General features: G+C 41.0%; 1 protein-coding gene across 5 annotated transcripts in view; it reads right to left on the bottom strand.

The window, feature by feature from the left end:
• The window catches only part of si:ch211-207d6.2 (sickle tail protein), an 85,546-nt gene extending 65,060 nt beyond the window's left edge, over nucleotides 1–20,486 (bottom strand). For 4 of the 5 annotated variants that reach the window (XM_021613332.2, XM_036985985.1, XM_021613336.2 and 1 more), the window contains exon 1: nucleotides 19,981–20,486. In XM_021613332.2, the coding sequence (XP_021469007.2) occupies nucleotides 19,981–20,206 (226 nt within the window). In that variant the 5' untranslated portion in view covers nucleotides 20,207–20,486. Of the gene's footprint in view, nucleotides 1–2,298; nucleotides 2,425–19,980 lie in introns of those variants that run through there. The other variant, XM_021613333.2, reaches the window with a different exon arrangement.
• Between the last annotated feature and the right edge of the window lie 6,796 nt (nucleotides 20,487–27,282).

The following is a 27,282-nucleotide window of genomic DNA, read 5'->3' as shown; positions in this document are numbered from 1 at the left end:
ATTTCTCTCAAATTTTGAGCACAAATTTGTTTACATCCCTGTTAGTGAGCATTTCTCCTTTGCTAAAATAATCCAGCCACCTGACAGGTGTGGCATATCAAGAAGCTGATCATTGCACAGGTGCACCTTGTGCTGAGGACAATAAAAGACCACTCTAAAATGTGCAGTTTTGTCACACAACACAATGCCACAGATGTCTCAAGTTTTGAGGGAGCGAACAATTGGCATGCTGACTGCAGGAATGTCCACCAGAGCTGTTGCCAGAGAATTTAATGTTAATTTCTCTACCAGAAACCATCTCCAATGTCATTTTAGAGAATTTGCCTCACATCCGCAGACCATGTGTATGGCGTTGTGTGGGGGCGAGCGGTTTGCTGATGTCAACGTTGTGAACAGAGTGCCCCATGGTGGCAGTGGGGTTATGGTAAGGGCAGGCATAAGCTACGGACAACAAACACAATTGCATTATATTGATGGCAATTTGAATGCACAGAGTGACCGTGACAAGATCCTGAGGCCCATTGTTGTGCCATTCATCCGCCGCCATCACCGAATGTTTCAGCATGATAATGCACGGCTCCATGTCGCAAGGATCTGTACACAATTCCTGGAAGCTGAAAATGTCCCAGTTCTTCCATGGCCTGCATACTCAGACATGTCACCCATTAAGCATGTTTGGGATGCTCTGGATAAACGTGTACGACAGTGTATTCCAGTTCACACCAATACCCAGCAACTTCGCACAGCCATTGAAGAGGAGTGGGACAACATTCCACAGGCCACAATCAACAGCCTGATCAACTCTATGTGAAGGAAATGTGTCGCACTGCATGAGGCAAATGGTGGTCACACCAGATACTGACTGATTTTCTGATCCACACCCCTACTTTTTTTTAAGGTATTTGTGACCAACAGATACATATCTGTATTCCCAGTCATGTAACATCCATAGATGAAGGCCTAAATAATTAATTTAAATTGACCAATTTCCTTATATTAAATGTAACTCAGTAAAATCTTGTTGTTGCATGTTGCGTTTATATTTTTGTTCAGTGTACATCAACAAAGGGTGTGACACACACTGAGGTCAAAGAAGGTCCTACTACAGTCCAGAGGAAAGTTGTGCTTGTAACCAGAATATAGCAAATTCAGGTCCTCTGTATCATATCCCAACCCATCCAGTTGGATATAAAATGAAGCAAATGTGTGAGTTTAAATCAGCAAGACTACCCCTGCTTTTATACTCCGGTTATAAAGGAAGAGAGCATGAGGCATGCTACCAGGAAACAAAGACAGAAAGCAGAGATTGTAGGCAGGTCAGAGGCCCATGTATGAGTCTCAGTTGTAGTCAAGCTGGACTATTTATCTTCCTGGAATTAGGCAAGAGGAGCCGAGGGAGAGAAGGAACTCATTCTGGCATGTGCAATGTGCTGTGAAGCCTCCTCAGGAGGGGGGTGGGGATGGGCAGGCAGGGATGTACACAGCTGTTGAGAATTTCCCCAGTGCTTCAATCTTGGCTATGAAACATGTTTTTGTTGATTTATCTGAACCAGTTAAAGAGACAGGACTATTTTGTTTTCTGTTGTATCATTTAAGTGCACAGTAGTTCCTTAACCTGAAATAGACTCTGGGTCAGGAGCTTATGATGAACTGTAGGTCTGGGTTACAAAGCAGAATTACATATGCCTAACTGTAGTGTCTGATTATATTCCGCTATGTGTAGACTTTCTGTATCATATTTTGTTTCTTCAACCAGCTGCACATCGAAGTAACATACAGTATAACACCATGTGAGCGAGACCTACAGTTCATCATAAGCTCCTATGTAGGCATACTTGTCAGTACATCTGCTTAGTGTTGTAAGACTTCTCTGCATGTCAAAGTTTCAGACTAATTGATGAGCTTCCAAGGAATGGGCTTAATCCATCTATGTAATAGAGTTTCTAAATACAGTAATACCGCTCGGGAACCTTGTCCTCCCTCTTGTCTTTTATCCTGCTTTAAATATTTAAGCTTAGCGTTCCCCACTTGACTGAGTGTTTAATTAAGCTAAAACTGGGTATTAGTTGGCTAATACAAGGAATATTATTAAAGTGTCTCTCATACTACAACCTCTGACTGCTGCTTTAGTCCAGGTTCAGTTTACTGGTGATTCCTCAATGACACCTTGGATCATTATTCACTAACATGACAGTCACAGTATCCAAACGCATCCACCAGAGGAATACTGCAAAGACCACAGAGACAAAAATCAACAGATAAACATTTAGTCTTTACCTAGATTACATTATGCCTTACCTCTTCTCCCTCTCCAGTGAGTATGCCGTATGTACTGATATTCCATTACTTTGTACACTATTCCCTTAAACACTATGAATTCTGCATTGACAGTGCAGACAGTGTTCAGGTCTTTCTGTAGTGCAAGGTTATACGTGGAAAGTTATGGTCAAAACCAACGTGTGTGTGTGTGTGTGTGTGTTCCTGAGGAAGCTCCATTGTAAAGCTGTCCTCACTTTTTCCAAACACCCTGTTTTCCAGCCTATGAGTGCATGTTGGGAATACATGGCATAACAAATTAATGAACAAATACATATCTTTACAACATAACTTCCAGATGGTCAAAGATTTAACATATGTACCTTTATAATACAAATGTAATGTCTAATTCTCTTTTTCATAATAATACAAAAAAGTTTGACATCATTAGTCTGTCCTCTGTGGTGATTTTAGCCTTCATTTCCTCAACCTCTCCCACTGTTCCCTCTTCACACAGCTGGACTCTGAGGTCAAGGTCACAGTCATGGTCAAACTGGAAACCCCACCAATAGTTTCCTTCATGAAAACTTTGAAAATAACTACTATTTGGGTCTATTGTACAAATCAGCATTCATTTTCTATCAGAAGTGAACCTGCAAACCAAGGCCATGCAAACAAGCATAGGAAAATAGACTAATTCCACAGCGAAGAGTAATGTTTTGTTGTTGTACTTAAATTCCTCGGGCTTTGACGTTAGATGTTAGTAAGTGGACTAAAATGTGTCACATTTAGTATTTGAGCTTTCATAAGAATAGAACAAAATTATACAGAACAAAAATATAATTTCCTCTCAATACAGTTTGAACTCCATGCATTCAATTTTCACTGTTGGGTAAACCTAAGACACTCATGGTGGGCTGTATCAACACTCATTTTAAATGTTCCGTTGGGCATTATTGATATTGTACATGGAGAAAAGCCCTGAAACTGTAGTTTCACATAATTTCATACAAGTAATGCTCTTGCATAGTGCAGTGGTGTATATAAAGTGCTTTCGAAAAGTATTCAGACCCCTTGACTTTTTCCACATTGTGTTACGTTACAGCCTTATTCTAAAACTGATGACATTGTTTTTCCCCCACATCAATCTACACACAATACCTCATAATGACAAAGCAAAAAAAACAATGTTTTTTAGACATTTTTCCAAATGTATTAAAAATTAAAAACAGAAATATCACATTTACATAGGTATTCAGACCCTTTACTCAGTACTTTGTTAAAGCACCTTTGGCAGCGATTACAGCGTGGAGTCTTCTTGGGTATGATGCTACAAGCTTGGCACACCTGTATTTGGGGAGTTTCTCTCATTATTTTCTGCAGATCCTCTCAAGCTCTGTCAGGTTGGATGGGGAGCGTAGCTGCACAGCTATTTTCAGGTCTCTCCAGAGATGTTCGATCGGGTTCAAGTCCGGGCTCTGGCTGGGCCACACAAGGACATTCAGAGACTTGTCCCGAAGCCACCCCTGCATTGTCTTGGCTATGTGCTTAGGGTCGTTGTCCTGTTGGAAGGAAAAGCTTCGCCCCAGTCTGAGGTCCTGAGTGCTCTGGAGCAGGTTTTCATCAAGGATCTCTCTGTACTTTGATCCTCGATCCCGACTAGTCTCCCAGTCCCTGCTGCTGAAAAACATCCTCACAGCATGATGCTTCCACCACCATGCTTAACCGTAGGGATGGCGCCAGGTTTCCTCCAGACGTCCACACTCAATATTGGTTTCAACAGACCAGAGAATCTTGTTTCTCATGGTCTGAGAGACCTTTAGGTGCCTTTTGGCAAACTCCAAGTGGGCTGTCATGTGCCTTTTACTGAAGAGTGTCTTCCATCTGGCCACTCTACCATAAAGGCCTGGTTGGTGGAGTGCTGCAGAGATGGTTGTCCTACTGGAAGGTTCTCCCATCTCCACAGAAGAACTCTGGAGCTCTGTCAGAGTGACCTTCGGGTTCTTGGTCACCTCCCTGACCAAGGCCCTTCTCCCCCGATTGCTCAGTTTGGCCGGGTGGCCAACTCTAGGAAGAGTCTTGGTGGTTCTAAACGTCTTCCATTTAAGAATGATGGAGGCCACTGTGTTCTTTGCGACCTTCAATGGTACCCTTCCTCAGATCTGTGCCACAACACAATCCTGTCTCAGAGCTCTATGGACAATTCCTTCGGCCTCATGGCTTGGTTTTTGCTCTGACATGCACTGCCCTTATATAGACAGGTGTGTGCCTTTCCAAATCATGTCCAATCAATTGCATTTACCACAGGTAGACTCCAGTCAAGTTGGAGAAACATCTCAAGGATAATCAATGGAAACCGGATGCACCTGAGCTCAATTTCGAGTCTCATAGCAACGGATCTGAATACTTACAGTGGGGTAAAAAAGTATTTAGTCAGACACCAATTGTGCAAGTTCTCCCACTTAAAAAGATGAGAGAGGCCTGTATTTTTCATCATAGGTACACTTCAACTATGACAGACAAAATGAGAAGAAAAAAATCCAGAATATCACATTGTAGGATTTTTTATGAATTTATTTGCAAATTATGGTGGAAAATAAGTATTCGGTCACCTACAAACAAGCAAGATTCCTGGCTCTCACAGACCTGTAACTTCTTCTTTAAGAGGCTCCTCTGTCCTCCACTCGTTACCTGTATTAATGGCACCTGTTTGAAATTGTTATCAGTATAAAAGACACCTGTCTACCACCTCAAACAATCACACTCCAAACTCCACTATGGCCAAGACCAAAGAGCTGTCAAAGGACACCAGAAACAAAATTGTAGACCTGCACCAGGCTCGGAAGACTGAATCTGCAATAGGTAAGCAGCTTGGTTTGAAGAAATCAACTGTGGGAGCAATTATTAGGAAATGGAAGACATACAAGACCACTGATAATCTCCCTCGATCTGGGGCTCCATGCAAGATCTCACCCCGTGGGGTCAAAATGATCACAAGAACGGTGATCAAAAATCACAGAACCACACAGGGGGACCTAGTGAATGACCTGCAGAGAGCTGGGACCAAAGTAACAAAGCCTACCATCAGTAACACACTACGCCGCCAGGGACTCAAATCCTGCAGTGCCAGACGTGTCCCCCTGCTTAAGGCAGTACATGTCCAGGCCCGTCTGAAGTTTGCTAGAGAGCATTTGGATGATCCAGAAGAAGATTGGGAGAATGTCATATGGTCAGATGAAACCAAAATATAACTTTTTGGTAAAAACTCAACTCGTCGTGTTTGGAGGACAAAGAATGCTGAGTTGCATCCAAAGAACACCATACCAACTGTGAAGCATGGGGGTGGAAACATCATGCTTTGGGGCTATTTTTCTGCAAAGGGACCAGGACGACTGATAAGTGTAAAGGAAAGAATGAATGGGGCCATGTATCGTGAGATTTTAAGTGAAAACCTCCTTCCATCAGCAAGGGCATTGAAGATGAAATGTGGCTGGGTCTTTCTGCCAGCCAGTCTCCAGATCTCAACCCCATAGAAAATCTTTGGAGGAAGTTGAAAGTCCGTGTTGCCCAGCAACAGCCCCAAAACATCACTGCTCTAGAGGAGATCTGCATGGAGGAATGGGCCCAAATACCAGCAACAGTGTGTGAAAACCTTGTGAAGACTTACAGAAAACGTTTGACCTCTGTCATTGAAAACAAAGGGTATATAACAAAGTATTGAGATAAACTTTTGTTATTGACCAAATACTTATTTTCCACCATAATTTGCAAATAAATTCATTAAAAATCCTACAACGTGATTTTCTGGATTTTTTTTCTCATTTTGTCTGTCATAGTTGAAGTGTACCTATGATGAAACTTACAGGCCTCGCTCATCTTTTTAAGTGGGAAAACTTGCACAATTGGTGGCTGACTAAATACTTTTTTGTCCCACTGTATGTAAATAAGGTATTTGTTTTTTTATTTGTCATAATGGGGGCTTGTGTGTAGATTGTTGAGGGAAAAAAATATTTTGTCTATTTTAGAATAAGGCTGTAACGTAACAAAATCTTGAAAAGGTCAATGGGTCTGAATATTTTTTGAATGCACTGTAAGGGTATACTGTATTAGGCTATTAAATAGCTCAAATTAATATTATCACATCATTATGATGATTGGAAATGTAGCCTACATGTTCATAAATAATATTTCATTTTCCTTTAGCAGAACATTTGACATTTAGTCTAATATGGCAGCTATACAGTTTTGTTTTTTGCCCCCCCTCAAAAAAAACTGCCAATTTTTGTTCAGCAGTTGAATTAATTCAACATGAAAAGCCTGCCAAGTGGATGTGACACTTAAGGTCCACTGTGTGACAGTCCGCACAAGTGGATTGAAGAGTGGTGAGAGAGAGAGAGACAGAGAGAGTGAGAGAGAAAGAGAGACGCAAGGGAAGCAGTAGATAAAGCCGAGGAGAGGAAAGGAAGCCTAGTCTCGCTCGCTCCTTTTGACAAAGCTGAGCTGATTGATCTAGTTCACTTCTGCCCCGAAGGTGGATCTCTGATCTGCCATGCTGCATTGGTTCACTGACTACACTACACAGCCAACCATCGAATGCTTCAGCTTCAACTACATATCGGTTCGCACAATGCTGGAAAATGTCATTATGGTTATGAGGAAGATATTGTTCCGGATGGGTTTTTGTGTCCTTATCGCAGAGCAGAGATAACGAGAGAAGAACAACCATGACAATTCGAGGAATTGCATCTCAATGCTGAGAATAAAAAAGTTCAGGGTGATGGCACCCTCTATTGGTGGGTCAGATCTTTACTGATTTTGTAAAAGTAACTCTCAATGTCTTTATCATTGACTGGCATGTCATATTCCTGGACAGAAACGCAATGAACACTTCACTCACAAAAATTCCAAACCAAATACAATACCCCATAATGTCAAAGTGAAATTGTATTTTTAGAAATTTTTACAAATTAATTAAAAATGAAAAGCTGAAATGTCTTGAGTCAATAAGTATTCAACCACTTTGTTATGGCAAACCTAAATAAGTTCAGGAGTAACAATTTGCTTAACAAGTCACATAATAAGTTGCATGGACTCACTCTGTGTGCATTTATAGTGTTTAACAGGATTTTTGAATGACTACCTCATCTCTGTACCCTACACATACAATTATATGTAAGGTCGAGCAATGAATTTCAAACACAGATTCAACCACAAGGACCAGGGAGGTTTTCCAATTACTTGCAAAGAAGGGCACCCATTGGTAGATGGGTAAAAATGCAAAAAAGCAGAGGTTGAATATCCATCCCTTTGAGCTTGGTGAAGTTATTCATTACACTTTGGATGGTGTATCAATACACCCGGTCACTACAAGGATATAGGTGTCCTCCCTAACTCAGTTGCAGTTTGGGGCAAATCCAACACAACACATTACTGAGTGCCACTCTTCATATTTTCAAGCATGGTGGTGGTTGCATCATATTATGGGTATGCTTGTCATCAGCAAAGACTAGGGAGTTTTTTAGGATTAAAAGAAACGGAATAGAGCTAAGCACAGGCAAAATCCTAGAGGAAAACCAAGTCCAGTCTGCTTGCCAAAAGACCCTGGGTGTAACGATGTACGCTGAAAGTCGGGAAGCAAGTTCAGGCAGTGATAACATTTAATTAATAAATGAACAAAACAAGAAACAGGAACAGCGCATCGACATGAAACAGGAACAATGACAACTGGAGAAGGAACCAAAGGGAGTGACATATAAAGGGCAGGTAATCAAGGAGGTGATGGAGTCCAGGTGAGTGTCATTATGTGCCTAACGCTGGTGACAGATGTGCACCCTAATGAGCAGCCTGGTGATCTAGAGGCCGGAGAGGGAGCACACGTGACACTGGGAGACAAATTCACCTTTCAGCAGGACAAACAAACCTAAAATACAAGGCCAAATATACACTGCCGTTGCTTACCAAGACGACATTGAATGTTCCTGAGTGGCCTAGCTACAGTTTTGACTTAAAACAGCTTTAAAATCTATGGCAAGACTTGAAAATGTCTGTCTAGCAATGAATATAACCAATTCACAGCTGTAATCAGTTCATGCTGCAAGAGCTCTGATTGGTTGGAGGAAGTCCTCCGGAAGTCATAATTACTGTGTAAGTCTATGGAAGGGGGTGAGAACCATGAGCCTCCTAGATTTTGAATTGAAGTCAGAGGAGGACGGAAGCTAGCTGTCTTCCGGCTACACCATGGTGCTACCATACAGAGTGCTGTTTAGGCTACTGTAGGACTTCATTATAAAACAGTGTATTTTAATAAATTTAATTATTTGGTCATGTGAATATATTTAGTATAGTTTTATCTAAAAACGATAACTTTTTTAATATTTCACAATTTGTATTTTTATGAAATTTCCTGAGGAGGATGGTCCTCCCCTTCCTCCTCTGAAGAGCCGCCACTGATGTATGTGTGTGTGGATGTGTGGATGTCTGTGTGGGTATGTGCGTGAGTGAGTGCATGTGTACTAACGTGCAGGTGCAGGTGGTCAGTTCAGTTCAAGTGTTCAGAAGTCTGATTGGTTTGTAGATAGAAACTGTCTCTGAGCCTGTTGGTATTAGACCTCGTGTTCCAATATCATCTCTCCAACGCTAAGGGAGTGAACAGCTTGTAGCTGAGGTGTGTAAGGTCTTTGATGATGCTGCTGGGACTTCCTCAGGCACTGTTTCAAGTTGGGGCGGCAGCGTAGCCTAGTGGTTAGAGCGTTGGACTAGTAAACAAAAGGTTGCAAGTTCAAATCCCCGAGCTGACATGGTACAAATCTGTCGTTCTGCCCCTGAACAGGCAGTTAACCCACTAGGCCATCATTGAAAATAAGAAGGTAAGGTAAAAAAATAAGAAGGTATATAATATATAAATATAAAAAAAGTAGATGTCCTCAATTGGTGTTAACACGGCCTCACTGGGCTGTCTTCACCACCGGCTTTAGGGCCTTGCGTTCGTGGACACAGCAGTTCCCATACCAGGCTGTGATGCAACCGGTCAGGACGCTCTCGATGGTGCAGCGGTAGTATTGAGAGGAGATATTTCTTCAGCTGCCTTAGGAAGCAGAGGCGCTATTGTTGTTGGTCCGTGTCAAGGCCTTGGTGATGTGGATGCGGAGGAACTTAAAACTGCTGACTCTCACTTCTGCAGTACTGTTGATGTGGACATGTTGGACCTCCTCTGCTTCCTGAAGTCAACAATCAATTCCTTTGTTTTGCTGACATTGTCCTGGCACTGCAATGCCAGTTCACCTCCTTCTTCTGCAGTCGTGGATGAACAGGGAGTACAGCAGAGGGCTGAGAACACACCCCTGGGGTGCTTCTGTGTTAAGAGACAGTGTGGATGAGGTGTTGTTGCCAATCCTTTCAGCCTGTGGTATGCTCGTCAGGAAGTCCAGTATCCAGTTGCAGAGGGTAGTGTCTAGACCCAGGGCACTGAGCTTGGTGGCGAACTTGGAGGGAACAATGGTGTTGAATACTGACCTTTAGCCAATCAACAGCATTTTCATGTAGGTGTTCCTCCTGTCCAGATGGGTTAGGGCCATGTAAATAGTGATAGCCTCTCCCATGGATCTGTTTGAGCGGTAGGGAAATTGTAGTCGGTCCAGTGTGCCTGGCATGCTGGCCTTGATGTGGGATGTGACCAGCCTCTCGTAGCACTTCATGATGACAGGGGTGAGTATGGCGGGCCAATAGTCATTTGGGTATGTCACCTTGCTTTTCTTGGACACTGGGACAATGGTGGTCTCCTTGAAGCAAGTGGGGATTACAGCCTGGGACAGGGACAGGTTGAAGATGTCCAATTAGACGCCCGCCAGCTGGTCAGTGCACACTCTGACGACGCGGTCAAGGATGCCATCTGGGCCGGCGGCTTTGTGAGTATTCACTCTTTTGAGATTTCAGCCTCGGAGAGCGAAAGCACCGAGAGATATCCTGGATGGCTCAGTAGTCGGTCTCGAAGCGAGCATAGAATATGTTAAGTTCATCTGGTAGGGAGGCTTTGGTGGGTAACACATCGAGTTGTCTTTTTGCATCCCTAATGGATTTGTGGAGCTCGTACCTGCTTACCTTGTACACGTCGCGTGCCACTGAGTCATCTGGGCTCATTCTGCTGACATTGAATGCTGCAGTACAGGCTCTGGGGTTGGGTTAAATGCGGAAGACAGATTCTGGTTGAATGCATTCAGTTGTGTAACTGACTAGGTATCCCCTTTCCCGTTTCTCAGCATGGTACGGATTTCTCCATTCATCCAGGGTTTTTGGTTGGGGTATATCCGGATTGTTATTGTGGGTACAACATCATCAACACATTTCCTAATGAAGCCTATGAATGGCGATGTACAGTACATTCAGTGTCCAGTTTATTAGGTACACCACCCCGTTCACGAAAATGGTTCGCTCCTACTGACAGTGGGTCATGTGGCTGTGGTTTGCTATTAAAAAAAACAGGTAGACAGGCATTGAGGCATTCAGGAACTGTTTGACTGAAAGTTAGAATGGGCAAAACGAGTGACCTAAATAGCTTTGAGCGTGGTATGATTGTCTGTGCCAGGCGCGCCAGTTCCAGTATATCAGATACGGCGGGCCTCCTGGTATTTTCACACATGACAGTATCTAGGATTTACAGAGAAATGTGCAACAAACAAAAAACCTCCAGTCAATGGCAGTCCTGTAGCCGAAAAACAGCATGTTGATGAGAGATCGAAGGAGAATGGCACGAATCATGCAACCTAACAGGCAAATACTGGTGCAGTACAACAGTGGTGTGCAGAACAGCAAAAATTGTTGGTCCTTGTCACGAAGGGGCTATTGCAGCAGATGACAACACTGGGCTCCACTCCTATCAGCTAAAAACAAGAAGAAGAGGCTCCAGTGGGCACGCGATCGCCAACACTAGACAATTGATTGAGGAGTGGAAAAACATTTCCTGGTCCGACGAATCCCGTTTCCTGTTGTGTCATGCTGATAGAAGAGTCAGGATTTGGCATAAGCAGCATCAGTCCATGGCCTCATCCTGCCTGGTGTCAACGGTACAGGCGGGTGGTGGTGTAATGGTGTGGTGAATGTTTTTCTGGCACACGTTAGGTCCCTTGTTTCCATCCCCCGAATAATTCAGGCTGTTCTGGAGGCAAAGGGGATCTGACCTGGTACTAGATGGGTGTACCTAATAAACTGTCCTCTGTTTTGTATATTCCTTAATGTAGGAACTATCTTCCTTTATGTGCAATCAGTGAAAGTATTACATGTTTTTCTCTCAATACCAGAAGGATGACACAAGTTAAGTTTAGTCTAGTGCTGTAGGTTGGCTATCTTTGAATGCAGCAGGTAATCATTCTTAAAGTCATTACTTAATATACACTTAATAAAAATATATTTATATACCAATAATGGGGTCAATATTACTAATGGTTTATGTTAAGATTTGTGAAATATTTTCAGCTTTATTTTCATGATATTTCACATTGTTCGTCTGCATAATTTAAATCTAACATTTGCATGAGACAAAGTCCACTTGATCAATAGTTTTTGCTCTAATATCCTATGGTGTGACTGGTGCCAATGACATCTATAGTGCCAAAAACTGGTCTGGTGCAGCCATCTAATGTTGCATTTACTTTATATTCTCACAGCTTGTAAGGACATATACAATATCTTCACATACTACATTTCATGGCCCCATGTCCATTGATTCAGTTCTTATAGCCCTGGTGAGATATGGTGCTATCTATTGGTGTAGTGTGCCCAACTCAGCATGTGCGCTAACATGCATCGAAAGGTACAGTGTGTGCATCTATAGGTACTTTTTTCTTAAAACCATTAAATACTGATGTAATGAGTCTAAATACAACATATTGAGTGAATTTGACGTGTGGTTCATGAGGAGAAGATGATTGCAGATGACTTTGAGCATTAAAGTTACATATGTAAAAAAAATGTTTTTAATAGTTTCCTTGGTTTTTGAGATATCAACTCCAAATTCAGTGTGGTTCATCTTAGGCACATTCATGATATTAATGACAGGTTTGATAGGCCACTGTGGAGTCGATTTACAATGGTTTAAATGGACATGTTAAATCAGACATGTACCACAGGCCTACATTCCCCCAAAATTGTCATTTGGTCTTGTGTTTCATGATAAGAAGATGGAAGTATTTCTTAGCATATTAGGTTACAGTGCCTTCAGAAAGTTGACTTATTTATTGAAAATGAAATACAGAAATATCTCATTTACATACACTATCTATACAAAACTATGTGGACACCCCTTGAAATGAGTGGATTCCGTTATTTCAGACACACCCATTGCTGACAGGTGTATAAAACCGACCACACAGCCATGCAATCTCCATAGGGAAACATTGACAGTAGAATGGAGAAGAGCTCAGTGATTTACAATGTGTCACCGTCATAGGATTCCACCTTCCCAACATGTCAGTTTGTTAAATGTCTGCCGTGCTAGAGCTGTCCTGGTCAACTGTAAAATAGAAGTCATTCCTATTTCTGACGCAGATCGCACTGCAAGTCCTGCCTCTCCCATCTCGTCATTGGTATATAGAAGCAGGTACCCACGTGCCATCTCCTCATTGGTTATACCCACGTGGGTGATTGAAAGACAAAATGTTTTGCCGGTCGTCGTGGTAATACTATGAAAGTTTAGATGTCAATCACCATATAAGTTCAAAGATGAAAAAGCCCGGAAGGAGGAGAGATGACTAGAAACGATTCGGTTCGTTGTTTTATGTGTGGATTAATTGTCGGAGTAGAGGACCTTGAGCATTTCAGGTAAAATAACAACTCAATGTTTATATCCCAGGACAAATTAACTAGCAACAGCAAGCTAGCTAAATAGGACAAATTAGCTGGCAAGTGCAAGCTAACTAGTTAAATTACCATACATGTTTAATGCTTTTCGACCTGTCCCCAAATTAATGTCATTGGTTCAGAGTTTGTTTTGATGTTTTAACCTGCGTGTCGTGATCGCGTTTGGTGTAGGGGGACAAAATAAATGTATGCACGATAGCGCACGATGGCGCACTCGCGCAGACGGTTTGGGTTCCGTGTTAGAATGTTAAAGTTCTTGAGTGGCACAGCCAAAGCCCAGATTTGAATTCCTTTGAAAATCTGTGGAAAGTCTTGAAGATTGCTGTTCACCTCAGCTAACTACCTAACTTAATAGAGCTAGAGAAAATCTGCAAGAAAGAATGGGAGAAAATCCCCAAATCCAGATGTGCAAAGCTGACAGACATACCCAAGATGACTCAAAGCTGTAATTGCCGCCAAAGGTGCTTCTACAAAGTATTGACTCAGGGGTGTGAATACTTATGTAAATGAGACATTTCTGTGTTTAATTTTCAATAAATTTGCAAACATTTCTAAAAACATGTTTTCACTTTGTCATTATGGGGTGTTGTGTGTAGATGGGTGAGAAATATATTTAATCCATTTTGAATTCAGAATGTAACTCAACAAAATGTGGAATAAGTCAAGCGGTATGAATACTTCCTGAAGACACTGTGTGGGCTAATATGCATCTACTGGTATATTGTGGCCATCTTTGAATGCATCATCTTTATTTTCTCAAACTCTTTAATGACTATTGTGATGAGTGCAAAGAGCAAATTTGGAGTGAATTTGACTTTAAGTCTATGAGAAGATTTTTATGATTATTTTAAGCATTAGGGTTCCATAGTCAAAATAGTTAGTTTACTTTTTTATATCAATGCCAAACTTAACATGATTAATCATGATAATGTCTTTGATGACGCCAAAAAGTTTCAGTGGAGAGGATTTACAAAGGATTTAAATAAACACGTAAAATCTGATTTCCTGATTTATCAATAACTCAGGCATCTCTTAATCAATCCCTTAGCTTTTCTCAAACTGCACTGAACAAAAATTTAAACTCAACATCAAACAATTACAAAGATTTTATTGAGTTACAGTTCATACAAGGAAATCAGTCAATTGAAATAAATTCATTATTCCCTAATCTATGGATTTCACCTGACTGGGCAGGAGCGCAGCCATAGGCCTAACCACTTGGGAGCCAAGACCACCCACTGGGGAGCCAGTCCCAGCCAATCGGAATTAGTTTTTCCCTTTATAACAGGCAGAACATGTATGCGGTTGTGAGGCCGGTTGGATGCACTGCCAAATTCTCTAAAACAACATTGGAAGTGGCTTATGGTAGAGAAATTAACATTCAATTATCTGGCAACATCTCTGGTGGACATTCTTGCAGTCAGCATGTCAATTGAACACTCCCTCATAACTTGAGACATCTGTGGCTTTGTATTGTGTGACAAAACTCCACATTTTAGAGTGGTCTTTTATTGTCCCCAGCACAAGGTGCACCTGTGTAATGGTCATGCTGCTTAATCAGCTTCTTGATATGCCACACCTATCAGGTGGATGGATTATCTTGGCAAAGGAGAAATGCTCACTAACAGGAATGTAAACACATTTGTGCACAACATTTTTGTGAAATAAGCTTTTTGTGTGTTTTTCTGTAATTTTTTATTTTAGCTCATGAGACATGGGACCAACACTTTACATGTAGCGTTTATATTTTTGTTCAGTATAAGTTAGGAGGTAACATGGGTCTACATACCCACATTTTGTGTTATTTGGACTTAAGGTTCATGAGAAGCTTTCCAAAATGTCCAGGTTGGAGGAAAATCTGTCCTAACAAAACTTATGGGTCCTTGAGGCAAATTTGTTCAGCATGAAGAAATACACCTACATACAGTACAAAGTTTCAAGCCTCTAGGTCAAATGGGTTGACAGATATTTGGGTTTAAGTGAGACCGCATATAGGCCAATCGGTGCCATTCTTTTTGACCAAGTTACTCGTGGCCTCTACATACAAAGTCAAATAACTCAAGTATAGATTGGTAATTAGAAAGAAAGTTACCAAGCTACAGTATACTTGAGTTATTTGATCAATGAAAAAAAAAAAACATCTGAGAAGAACAAGAGCTTTGCTGTGAACCCCTAATTATAGGGTATAAAGGCAGTCTGGTCTAGAGGAGGCAGACTACATATTGTTGATATTGTGAGACTTGAGTTGTTTTTTATCTGATGCACTTCACGGAGTCTGAAGGCTGGGACATTCAGCCTTGAAAATATGCTATGAAATAGTATGTGACAAGGTTTTATAAAGCCGCATGAGCTAAAAAAAAAATATCTTATGAGACCGTTTTGAAAGATGAGTCCTGGGAGAGCAAAGCAATACCGTAGTAATATTTTACTCTTCCTTTCTGTCTGCTCACAAGGCTTCTTACCCATCCTTTTAAGACCCCTCATTCACTAGGAATGCATCCCAAATGGATCCCTTTTTCTTGTAGTGCACCAAGGGATCTGGTCAAAAGTAGTGCTCTGTGTAGGGAATAGGGTGCCACTTGGAAAGAGCCTAGCTCTATCAACTCATACAGATCTACTGATCACTGACTTTAACACAAGTTATCCCAAGGATTTCCCCTCCCCCTTTTTACACTCCTGAAGGATGTTGGCGTGTCTGTTAAGTGAAAATTCACTTATCTTTCAATGATCTAGATTGCCCAACAATTTAATCAAAAACCTATTCCCGTATCCATCTCATGTAAAGACATGGGGAGGTACGCCACACCCACTTTAAATCAAAACCTGTGTTCAATGTAATTTACTTAATTGACCCTTCAGTCAGTTTTCAAAGATGTTGAGAGGGTGGAATTGATGTGTTGCCTGAAATAGCCTATAGCCTACTATATACAGTATAACACTGTTGGCATACTGTAGCAATAAAACACCTAATAAACACAGACTTTCACAATAATCAATGCCTCACATGACATCAACCTGTTGCTTGGTTCAGGGTAGCATTTTATAAATAGCATAGAAGTCTGAACTGATCCTTTAGTGTTTAATACATGCCCTATTATGCTCATTATCAGCTGTTATTAACTTTGCCAACCACAGTTTCCAAATACATTTTCTTTATTGGTAATTTGGCATGCTATCACAAAGACTAGGTAAATAAATGTGAATTACAATAGTTTCAGTAACCTCGTGTGAACTTGACCAAACATGGCTTTAGGGTACGCTCTAATCAGTTTATACAGAATGTGCGTACTTCTTCTCTCCCTAGCTTGTTCATCCTTGTTGCATGACTTAGATCTCACATTATGCCCCCAGCACTAGTATGCGGGGGAGTGTTTTAAATAACTGTCTTGGTGGGGGCTGTCAAGCATGTGCTGTGCAACAAAACCTTACAACAATAAAAGCATGGAACATGAATGTCCTTACATACTAACTGTAACAGGTTATGGACACCAAGAGAGAGGGACATCCAGAATTTGTAGTACATTTTTATTTTAGCCTGGGTGGCTCTATTAGCAATAATAACATACAGCTACAGGCTGTATGTACGCTCCTCTATTGGCCTGTGAATCTACCAGAGGGAAGAAAAACAAACGCCAATGAAAACTTTCATTTTAAAGGGTTCTTTTAAAGTAAATATCTGCAGGTTAGCTAGGTAGTTACTGTAAGTCAATCTGAGTCAATCATAAACTTGGATGAGAAGAGGCTGGGCCCCAGTTCTAGTTATAAGGAGTCATTTGGAGAATTAGGGATGGTTTTCCGAATGGGAGAGCAGGAATTTCTATTGTTTATGAGAACACTGGCCTCGATGATGTCATCTGTATGCATCTCATCCAGAGACTAAACCAAAGCCACAGAAATAGCCATGTCACGCCAGTATCACCTAAATCATTATTAACAAGGGAACAACATGAAGTCTAAATCAATTGAGCAGCTGTTTCAGATGTGTTGAGTTCATGAAAGCATGCATCGCTGTTGTGGCTATAAAAAAAAGACATGTCATTAGGGCTGTAGTGTAGAGGCTGTAGAGGTGGGAGGTGGGGGTTGGGACGGACAGGGCCGGGCAGACTTCCGTCTGATCTGAAATCACGCAGCTGTCAGAGCGAATCAAAATCAGGGTCTGTGAGCTAGGCTGCTGCCTGAGATGACACAAGGATTGCCATAATTAACAGATCACATGGGTTACGTAACTGAAAATGAAGTGACTTGGTCAAAATGAAAAAGGTCTGTTAGATCCAATAATACACAGATAAGGGTTTTTAGGTAATAAAGGATACAATGTAATGAAAAAAGTATAATTCCCATCCTAAATCCATTTCTACTCCACATCATGACAAACAGTCTTCACGTTGCAATTGACAGAGCACTTAGGTTAAATTTCACAAGAGGATTGTACATTTCAGTGGATAATTATTCTGATAATAATACCATCAGATTTGCCCATTAGTTTAATCTAGTGGATATTGATGTTTAAAAGTCTAAACTTTAAATCCTGTCAACACTTGCTCAGAAACCAGTCTCTATCTTTGGAAACAAGGTGTTGATAAAGACACCAGTATCTTTATCTAAAAAACAGGCATCCACTTTGAAGCTGAAACCTGAGAAAGCCTGTTGAGAACTGTCTCTGCTTTGCCCTATCAGCCCCCAGACTCCAGCAACAAATTGTCTTTTCATTTATCTGCGTCCCCCCTTATATTTAGCCTCTCAATGAAGTGTTTTACAGTTATTTTCAGGACAACCAGGGCTACAAGTAGAACAGATAACAATTTGACATAAACAGTTACATTCGTGGTTTTATTGACAAATGTCAATAAAAACAAAGGTCTGTCAAAGCAAAAACCTGATAACAATTCATTTATATGAATAATGTAAGTACAGAAATTGTTTGCTCAATGGGAAATGGATATCTAACTACTCAGTGACAACTGTGTGGAGTTTGGAGTTTGTGATAGCAACTATGTGAGCTTATTACAGTATCATAGACACTACAGTATGTCCTGTGATTTCCTATGATCTTCTATGTAGAAGAACCCCTTACCTTCTAACGACTCTTGTGTAGCTTGTGAGAGTCATAGAGAAAAACATGTGCGTGTTCGTGGGCGTCTCAGCTTTTCATAAATTGCTTTCAATAGTTTGTAGCTCTACAGACGATTTTGTAAAAAGACCTGGCCCTGCGGCTCCTTCGGGATCTGTGGTTGTCTCACAAACACCGCTGTTGCTCAGCCACCGTTAATCACACAGGCTAATGGCTGGTATCTACGTATGCAGAAAATAATATACGAATCCAATGGTACAACCCAGTCTGTAGCTTAAACAGACAATGTATAAAAGGGGTTAGAAGGCACAAAAGTCATCAGGTTAATACTACAGTTTTGGGTGATCTTGCAGCTTAGATATTGACATATGCACTGATAATTACCACCAGACTGTTTCCAGTGGCAGGCATTGTTATCCGCCAAAAGATTTAGATCAAAGGAAAACAGTATAATTATTATTTGACAAAAAATATATAGAGCAACTGGCAGCAACATGCTGAATTGTGAGTAGCTACAACTTACATTTGAATATTAGAATTGACAATACTAACTAAAACACAATTAACAACAGATGTAGACAATGAAAGATGAGATCATCATCAACTGTTAAGCAGGCGAACCATGGCTGGGATGGCCCTCATGATGAATCATTCACACACTAAAACTCAACAGGTTATTTACTCCCAACTAAATTGCAAAACTACTATCACTCATGATAGAAGACCAGGTTCAGTACTATTCTATTCTATTTTAAGTCTACTCTATGTCACTTGCATGTGACAGCAAGTGTGAGAAGATTTTAAGCCGAGGGCTCAGTGTGAGAAGTGCAGTTTGTCACAATGTATGGAGAAAGGGAAGACATTTCAAAAATAGGCTGGTTAAAGGGTAGTTTAGCAGAACAGTCTTGTATCATGTCCTGTGAGGAGAGCAGAGGCTTAGTGTTCAGATCTTTCTCTGAATACATGGTGTTAAGCCTGCCACTGGCAGCAACTGACGATAGATAGACAGCCACAGGAAATGTCATCTGTTAGTTATAGGCCATGTATCGCAGCCATTGTTCGTCAGCTCAAATGATATATTAAACCTAGAGGGAACCTGAGTTCACTTACAGGCTCATTTGTACCCTGGATAGTGTGAGAAATTATTTTTCTCTATGCGACTGATTCCAGCTGCAGAGTTGGCAAGGTTCAATTCAAAACGGTACAATTTGCAATCAGAGGGTCTGCAGCAGCAGTTACTTTTGAACCGGGGCAGGAGATTAACCCAACTTTACTGAAAGAGAATGTGATGATAAGAGGGGGAATGTAACTAATCAGCACAATGATAGCTAAAAGGGTTGACCCCAGGGCTTAATCCACTGGCCGCTGAGGGGGCCTAGGCAGAACAATGTGGCCAGACTCATGTGCTTCACCCAGGAATGCATGACAATACAAAATAGCCCTCCACATACTGTACAGTAATTGTGTATCTCTCTCTCTCTGTGTGTGTGTGCGTGTGTGTGTGTCTGTGTGTGTCTGTGTGTGTGTGTCAGCGTGTAGGTGAGGGCGATAGAGAGAGTGCGAGAGTGTTGGTGGGGTGATCATGACTGATGCACAGAAGCATGTAGCACTGTAACACTGTACATAATCAGATTTAATTTGTGGTGTATTGACTTTGACACAATGTCATTGTCAATACAATATCATATGGCTCATACAGTACATCATCAGAAAACAATGAGTTAGTAAATTACTACTAAAGTCTTGCAGTACAGTAGTAAGTGCCTTAGACTATAAACTTAAAGACTTTTGAGAGTTCCTACCTTTGGGTGTGATGGAGCTGGACTGTTGGTGTCCTTCCTCCAGGGGTGTCTGCTGGACAGGTTTGGGTCTCACTACATGTAGGTTCCCCTCACTCCCAGCCCTCATCAGCCTCTCCCCGACCCGCAGCATACAGGATCGGTTACCCACCGGGCAATCCTTCCTCTGAGAGGGCTGCTTGGACCCTGCCGATGAGGGTCTGCCCAGCCTGGATGACTTGGATGTCATCTTTCCACCGTCAACAAGAATTCCGGTCAGATACTCCAGAACGTCTTGTTTATCCCTCTAGCTGGCTCCTCTCTCCCACACACTTCTGCCAGTCTGTCTGTCCAGTTGGTAATCAAACTCTCAGTAGTCTGAGTGCCAAGCCTCGACCGGACACGGAGGATTAGCTGTCTAACAAGAAAAAAGTATCTTTAGACAAAGCTCAGCTCCTTAGTTAGATAGGACGTAGTTCATCAGCATGATTCCACATGTGCACTCTGCTGTGCTGTGCCTTGCAGTACAACGGTCTGTGAGTCTGCATTGGGAGAGTCAGAAGCCTCACAAGCTCTCTCTCTCTCTCTCTCTCTCTCTCTCTCTCTCTCTCTCTCTCTCTCTCTCTCTCTCTCTCTCTCTCTCTCTCTCTCTCTCTCTCTCTCTCTCTCTCTCTCTCTCTCTCTCTCTCTCTCTCTCTCTCTCTCTCTCTCTCTCTCTCTCTCTCTCTCTCTCTCTCTCTCTCTCTCTCTCTCTCTCTCTCTCTCTCTCTCTCTCTCTCTCTCTCTCTCTCTCTCTCTCTCTCTCTCTCTCTCTCTCTCTCTCATAGTAAATGATGCTTAGATGATCCCACACTGGTGACAAATTACCTCTAATCTAGTGGAACGGATGCCAGGGTAACGGTAAAACCCTTCCTTAATATGAAGGTAATCTCAGCACGGAATGTTTAGCCTACACAGTATTAATGGCATAAGGTTGCAGAGAGCACAGATGATTACAGTTTAACGGTTGTCCTGCTTCTGCTGAGTAGGCATGGATGCCAGCGCATGCAGGCAGCTACAACCTCACTAAGTAGTGTGTAGTGCTCTCTGATAGGCTGCCTCAGGGAAATCTGCTTGCTGGTTAGTAGAGTTCACATCATTAGAGACGACAGATATAGAGGTAAACTAACAGATAAGTTGTCATTTGGAATTGGTTCATTGTTAGAATATCTCTGAATAATGAGTGTTTTTTTGGGACAAAATCCAAACAGTTGATGTGGGTTTAGATGACAGGGGAGATTGGATGTGTTAGAACATGCCATGACAGAAAACAGTAACAACTAAAATACAAAATACAAATAAATATAATATATTACAAGTATATAAAAAGCTGATTATATATGAAATATAACATCTTATTGGACAATAAAAGGTCAGATAAAACGCCTTACTGTAGCATAGCGTGCACATGTCAAAATCCACCTGAATAACATGACATGAAAGCCTTTATAGAAAATCAAACCCCAGTAGAACCAACCCAGACAAATCTGAAACAGGTAAAAAAAAATAAAACACCACGGGCAAGTGTCACGCCCTGACCTGTTTCACCTGTCTTTGTGATTGTCTCCACCCACCACCAGGTGTCACCTGTTTTCCCCATTAGTCCCCGGTGTTTTTACCCTGTGTTTCCTGTATCTCTGTGCCAGTTCGTCTTGTTTTTCCTAGCCCTCCTGGTTTTGACCCTTGCCTGTCCTGACACCGAATCCGCCTGCCTGACCACTCTGCCTGTTCTGACCTCGAGCCTGCCTATCCCCTTGTACTGTTTGGACTCTGACCTGGTTTATAAACTCTCGCCTGTCCCCAACCTGCTTTTTTGCCTGCCCCTTTTGTTATAATAAATATCAGAGCTCAACCATCTGCCCCCTGTGTCTGCATTTGGGTCTCGCCTTGTGCCCTTATAGCAAGAGACATAATGCAGATGTGCTGCCATGTGAGCCAGTCCCCTGTCCTTCCCTCGTTGGAAGGATCGGGAGCATTCAGGAAGTATAACTGACCCAGTTGTGCTCCCAGCCTCTATAGCCTAAAGAAAATTAGGATGTGACAGTCAGATAAACAGAGCCAGGAAATCACAAATGAAAGGCATCGTGTCAACTGAATACAATCTCTAAGCCTTCTCTGTGGGCACATTTACAAAACATACATATGTAACAACTTATCCTAAATGTTTGGTTGGGGTTAGTTTAAACATAATAATAGATGATCTTTAAATACTCCCTTCTATTAAAAGAGTATCTGTAGGTTATTGTGGTGAAATTCATCTGTCTGTGTTGCTGGTTGGAACTATCCTTATAGCCACATGAACCAACAGTACAGGACCTAAATGTGGGGTAATGGACTGTGGTTCAGCCCTGTGGCTCAGCTTCTCACTAAACCAGTGATCTCCACTCTCCCTATCCTACTGGACCTCCTGGAGTTAAACTAAATGATCTGTATTAAAATCCTCTATAAAGTCCTGGCCACTTCACAGTTAAGTGACCCAGTTCAATCATGTAGTATAAGGGACCAATTATCTCTGTAGTGGTGGTGGAAGAGAATCTTCCATTGGACTGTTCCCTCATCATGATACTGACACGGGATGGTCAAACTTCATCATCACAAGAACAGCCCTGGGTGGCTCCATGGCATTTGGTCATGAGAAAGCATTGCATTGGTAACCGTCCCTAAATACTGGTGACTAAATATTGAAACATTGAAGACAACTACTGCCGTAACCATTTCTGTTGGTGAAAATGAGTTTTTGAAATTCTTACCTTCAAATTGTACGCTAAACATGTCTTGAAGAATATTATTGTCTTCAATAAGAGTAGACAGACCCCCAGACAATCTTATATTCATAAACAGGACAGTCACAACTAAGTATATTATTTATTGACAAAACATTTCAGATGTAAACTGTTTATTTTTAAAATCACTGAACCCAAAATGACCCATTGTGCAATTTTCCCGAGACCAATTTAAATGTCATAGGCTACTATGTGCTAAAACACTCACTGGTGTAAAGTACTTAAGTCGTTTTTTGGGGTATCTTTACTATACAATTTTTTTTGACAACTTTTACTTCACTACATTTCAAAAAAAAAAATGATGTAATTTTTACTCCATACATTTTCGCTGACACCCAAAATGTTCTTGTTACATTTTGAATGCTTAGCAGGACAGGGAAATGGTCTAATTCCCACTTATCAAGAGAACATCCCTGGTCATCCCTACTGCTTCTGATCTGGCAGACTCACTAAACACACATGCGTCATTTGTAAATGTCTGAGTGTTGGTGTGTACCCCTGGCTAACCGTCAATTTAAAAAATAGGAAAACGGTGCCGTATGGTTTGCTTAATATATAAGAATATAAGAATTTAAGAATGTGAAATGATTTATACTTTTACTTTTGATACTTAAGCATATTTTAGCAATTATACTGGGTGACTTTCACTTTTACTTGAGTCATTTTCTATTAAGGTATCTTTACTTTTACTCAAGTATGACAATTGGGTACTTTTTCCACCACTGAAAACACTATGTTCTAAAGTGTACACGCAGTATATGCAATACAGAAGCATAGGACCATATACTGTAGATAAGACGCATCATTAATTGTCATCATAATAATTAACTGGCTCTCTGTGTCATGTATAGGTTTGTGGTCTATTTGCAGGCTAATGTCCCAAAATATCTCCCACCACATGTTACAGAGGGAGACAGTTTCTGCTGTCATGATTCTCTGAAGCAAGAATAAAATGGCTTTAATAGGGGTTTATTTTCAGCAGTCCAACACTCTCCCTTCATGTCTTGAGGAAGGGCCAAGGGGGTTTCCCTAGCCCTGAGAAAGGGTACACACACAGGCAAGGAAGCACACAGAGGTCCCTAGCTATCCTCTTAGGGTTATAGGAATATAACCTGTTACAAGTAGTATAACCAGTATGTGGTGGGCACTTGAGTAGGCACTGTTTTACAATGGGGCAATTTGATCAATTCAAAACTAAATAAAGCCTTGTATAGAAAAGCCAGAAACAATATAGGGAATGCTTAAACATGTATACCACTGAGGGTTAAACATCACCTTTATGTAGCTAATAGTCAATGACAGGTGTTGATAGCGTGACACATTCTGTGCTTTTCGCAGCACATTGCTCACACAGGCTATAGGGTGATTTTTTCAATGTAAGTGAATGTTAGTATGTACTGTATTCTTAAATATCCCAAATCTATTGAGAACCAGATAATTGTAGCTCTACTCTGGTTTTGTTATTGATACTGAATTACTTATTTAAGGTGGGGTCCTGGAACCAGCATTTTTTTTAAAGAACTGTCTTCTCAGAGCTCTCTCTGGGGCCCTCGTGTGGTCATACATGTATCATATTTGGTACATTTTTCAGACCCTTTCTAGAATGATTGGCTGTTGGAAGAAGCCTCACCTCTGATTACACCAGTTTTACCTTACAGTAGTTATATACTATGCTTCATCAGTCAATGTAAAATCACATTTTAAGTACCAAAACATTACATTATATGCAACATTAACTTGTTGGTTTCTGAATGAAACCAACAAACCATGCAGCTCTTTTCAGGACTCAGAGAAACAGAGGGCCCTTTATTCCTGCTTGCCAAGTGACTTATGGTTTAATGATTTTATTCCAACTCTTGGCCACAGAAACTGATGGAGAGTTTACTATCACAGAGAAATGACAGAGGAGAGGACGCGAGGAAATGTATTAAAATAAAGTGTTTCCTCGCCACTAGGCTCTGATGTAAAAGTGTCGCCAATTCAGTCAATTTCTCCACAGACTGGGCATTAAATGGTCATGTGTCATAATCATTAAGGAACCGTCATAGTTTTTTTATGTAATTGAAGCACATTGTAATGGTCTCAACTAAGAATGATATAATATGGCTGAGGCTCCTCTTCTCAAAAGGCTTGTGACCATTTGAGATCCTATTGCTATACCTGTGATGTCATCACATAAAACATCAGAGATGATGTTGGGGGGAACAGATTATATAATATTATGGAACTAAAATATTTGTAATCTGAATCATATACAATTAGTATTCTACCCCCTAAAATCAGTTTTAAACCTTCTGTATGACAACACTCCTCTGCTCCCACAAACAAACCATATGTCAGATTAAAACCTCAAAGTGTCAGATGCTCCTAAACCTCTGACTAAGTAATTACTTTTTTTTATTTGCATATGGAGGCTTCGCAGTTCGGATTATTTTAGTATGGGACGCCATTTGTTCCAAATATTCACATTTCCTCTGTTGTGATGTTATTGTCGCTGGCTATTGTGGGTGGGCTGGCCTAAAAGAGCTTTGTTTTGATTTATTTTCCATCCAATCTGGCCCTCTGTGTGTGGACCATGTTGTGATCCCATGGGGTTAATTTGCTGACTCTGTCCCCTTAACACATCGCCTGCTGTGGGCTCTGTCTGCCTCTGAATGATTGGGTCATGAGCTGCTAGGCTTAATCTACTTTGTGCCTGGGGTATTTAGTGATTTCATCATGCCCTGGCTTTCCCCACTTGAGCTATGATGTCAATGTTTTACTTTCTAGTCTATTTTATAGGCTGCAGCCATGTGAGGTGATATTTTGGATGTTTCAGATTTTTTGTCTCAAAGCAGATGGCACTTGATTCTGATTAAATCACACAGTAATAAATGGAAAATATGGATGTTGATCATTTTACATTTTCTGTTTTATGATTCAATACTGCTAACATGCTTGGAAATTAAAACGTTTACAACAGCGCTGTTGGATGATTGGCTGAGTGCCCAACTCTGTTGATTAAAAAACAACAGCTTTGCTGACTTGAATAGAACAGAGAATTAATAATATCAAATACTGGGGTACTGCTTAACAAATGCCATGCAAGCTGTTGTGGTTACATTTTTTAAAAATGTTTATCTTTATTTAGTCAGTTAAGAACAAATTCTTATTTTCAATGACGGCCTAGGAACAGTGGGTTAACTGCCTTGTTCAGGGGCAGAACGACAGATTTGTACCTTGTCAGCTCTGGGATTTGAACTTGTAACCTTTTGGTTACTAGTCCACCACTCTAACCACTAGGCTACACTGCCGCCCAAATGTGTTACTTAAGCCTACAGATTACATATTTAACTTTACCACAATTCGCATCAACAGATTGACTCATGCAGCCTTTCCTTAAACGACAAATGTGATAAATGTGCAGTTTATTGCTGCAAGATTTAATTCCTCAATGAGGTACTATCCTATCACCACTAAAGGGCAACATGTATTCTAAAACTCTGCACCGTGAAATCACTGTTACAAAGGGAGAATCTAAATTGGAATTCTATCCTCTCCTCGCCTCCTCTTGAAATAGGTCAAAGGTAATCAGATGTGCAGAGAAAACGTGGATACTAATGTGCTTGTATGAAATGAAACTCTCCTTTAACTCTCCAGCGGGCTCCCGAGTGGCACAGTGGTTTAAGGCACTGCATCTCAGTGCTAAGAGGCATCACTACAGACACCCTGCTTCAATTCCAGGCTGTATCACAACCAGCTGTGATTGCGCACAATTGGCCTAGCATCGTCTGGGTTTCGCCAGGGTAGGCTGTCACTGTAAATAAGAATTAATAATAATACAACAAAAAAAAGAATACAAAAATCACTAGTGTATCATCAAGAAAATTAAATCACAGAGGGGGAAACCCAAAATACATGTGTAAAAAGAAATGTAGATAGTTGTGCTATACATTTTATAGATAAAAGCATAAGTAGCGTATTGTTTTTAAATGTGTGTATTCTTTTCTCATCTGAGAAAAACAACAGCTGTTTCAAAGTGTGTGTGGTGGATTTCAAAACTCTACCGCAGTAGCATACACAAATTGACACTCTCCTACACACTCTCCTAAAGCTTAACAGTTTTTGGTGGAGGAGAAAAGGACGGAAGCTTGGAGGAGAGGACAAAATATCAGTCATTCATAGGCCGAACCATTAAATTCTATGAAAATGGAACTGTAAATCACAACAGAACAGAAAGACCGGACTAGCCTACCGACAATGTTGTTTAATTTGTTTCGAAAATATTATGTTTCTGACACAACATCTAAACTCAGCAAAAAAATAAACATTCCCTTTTTCAGGACCCTGTCTTTCAAAGATAAAACGTAAAAATCTAAATAACTTCACAGATCTTCATTGTAAAGGGTTTAAACACGGTTTCCCATGCTTGTTCAATGAACCATAAACAGTTAATGAACATGCACCTGTGGAACGGTTGTTAAGTTAAGACAATAACAGCTTACAGACGGTAGGCAATTAAGGT

The sequence above is a fragment of the Oncorhynchus mykiss genome, chromosome 8 (genome assembly GCF_013265735.2).
Source record: "Oncorhynchus mykiss isolate Arlee chromosome 8, USDA_OmykA_1.1, whole genome shotgun sequence".
Classification (NCBI taxonomy): domain Eukaryota; kingdom Metazoa; phylum Chordata; class Actinopteri; order Salmoniformes; family Salmonidae; genus Oncorhynchus; species Oncorhynchus mykiss.
Note: the sequence above shows the minus strand (reverse complement) of the source record. Positions and strands in the feature narration are given on the sequence as shown.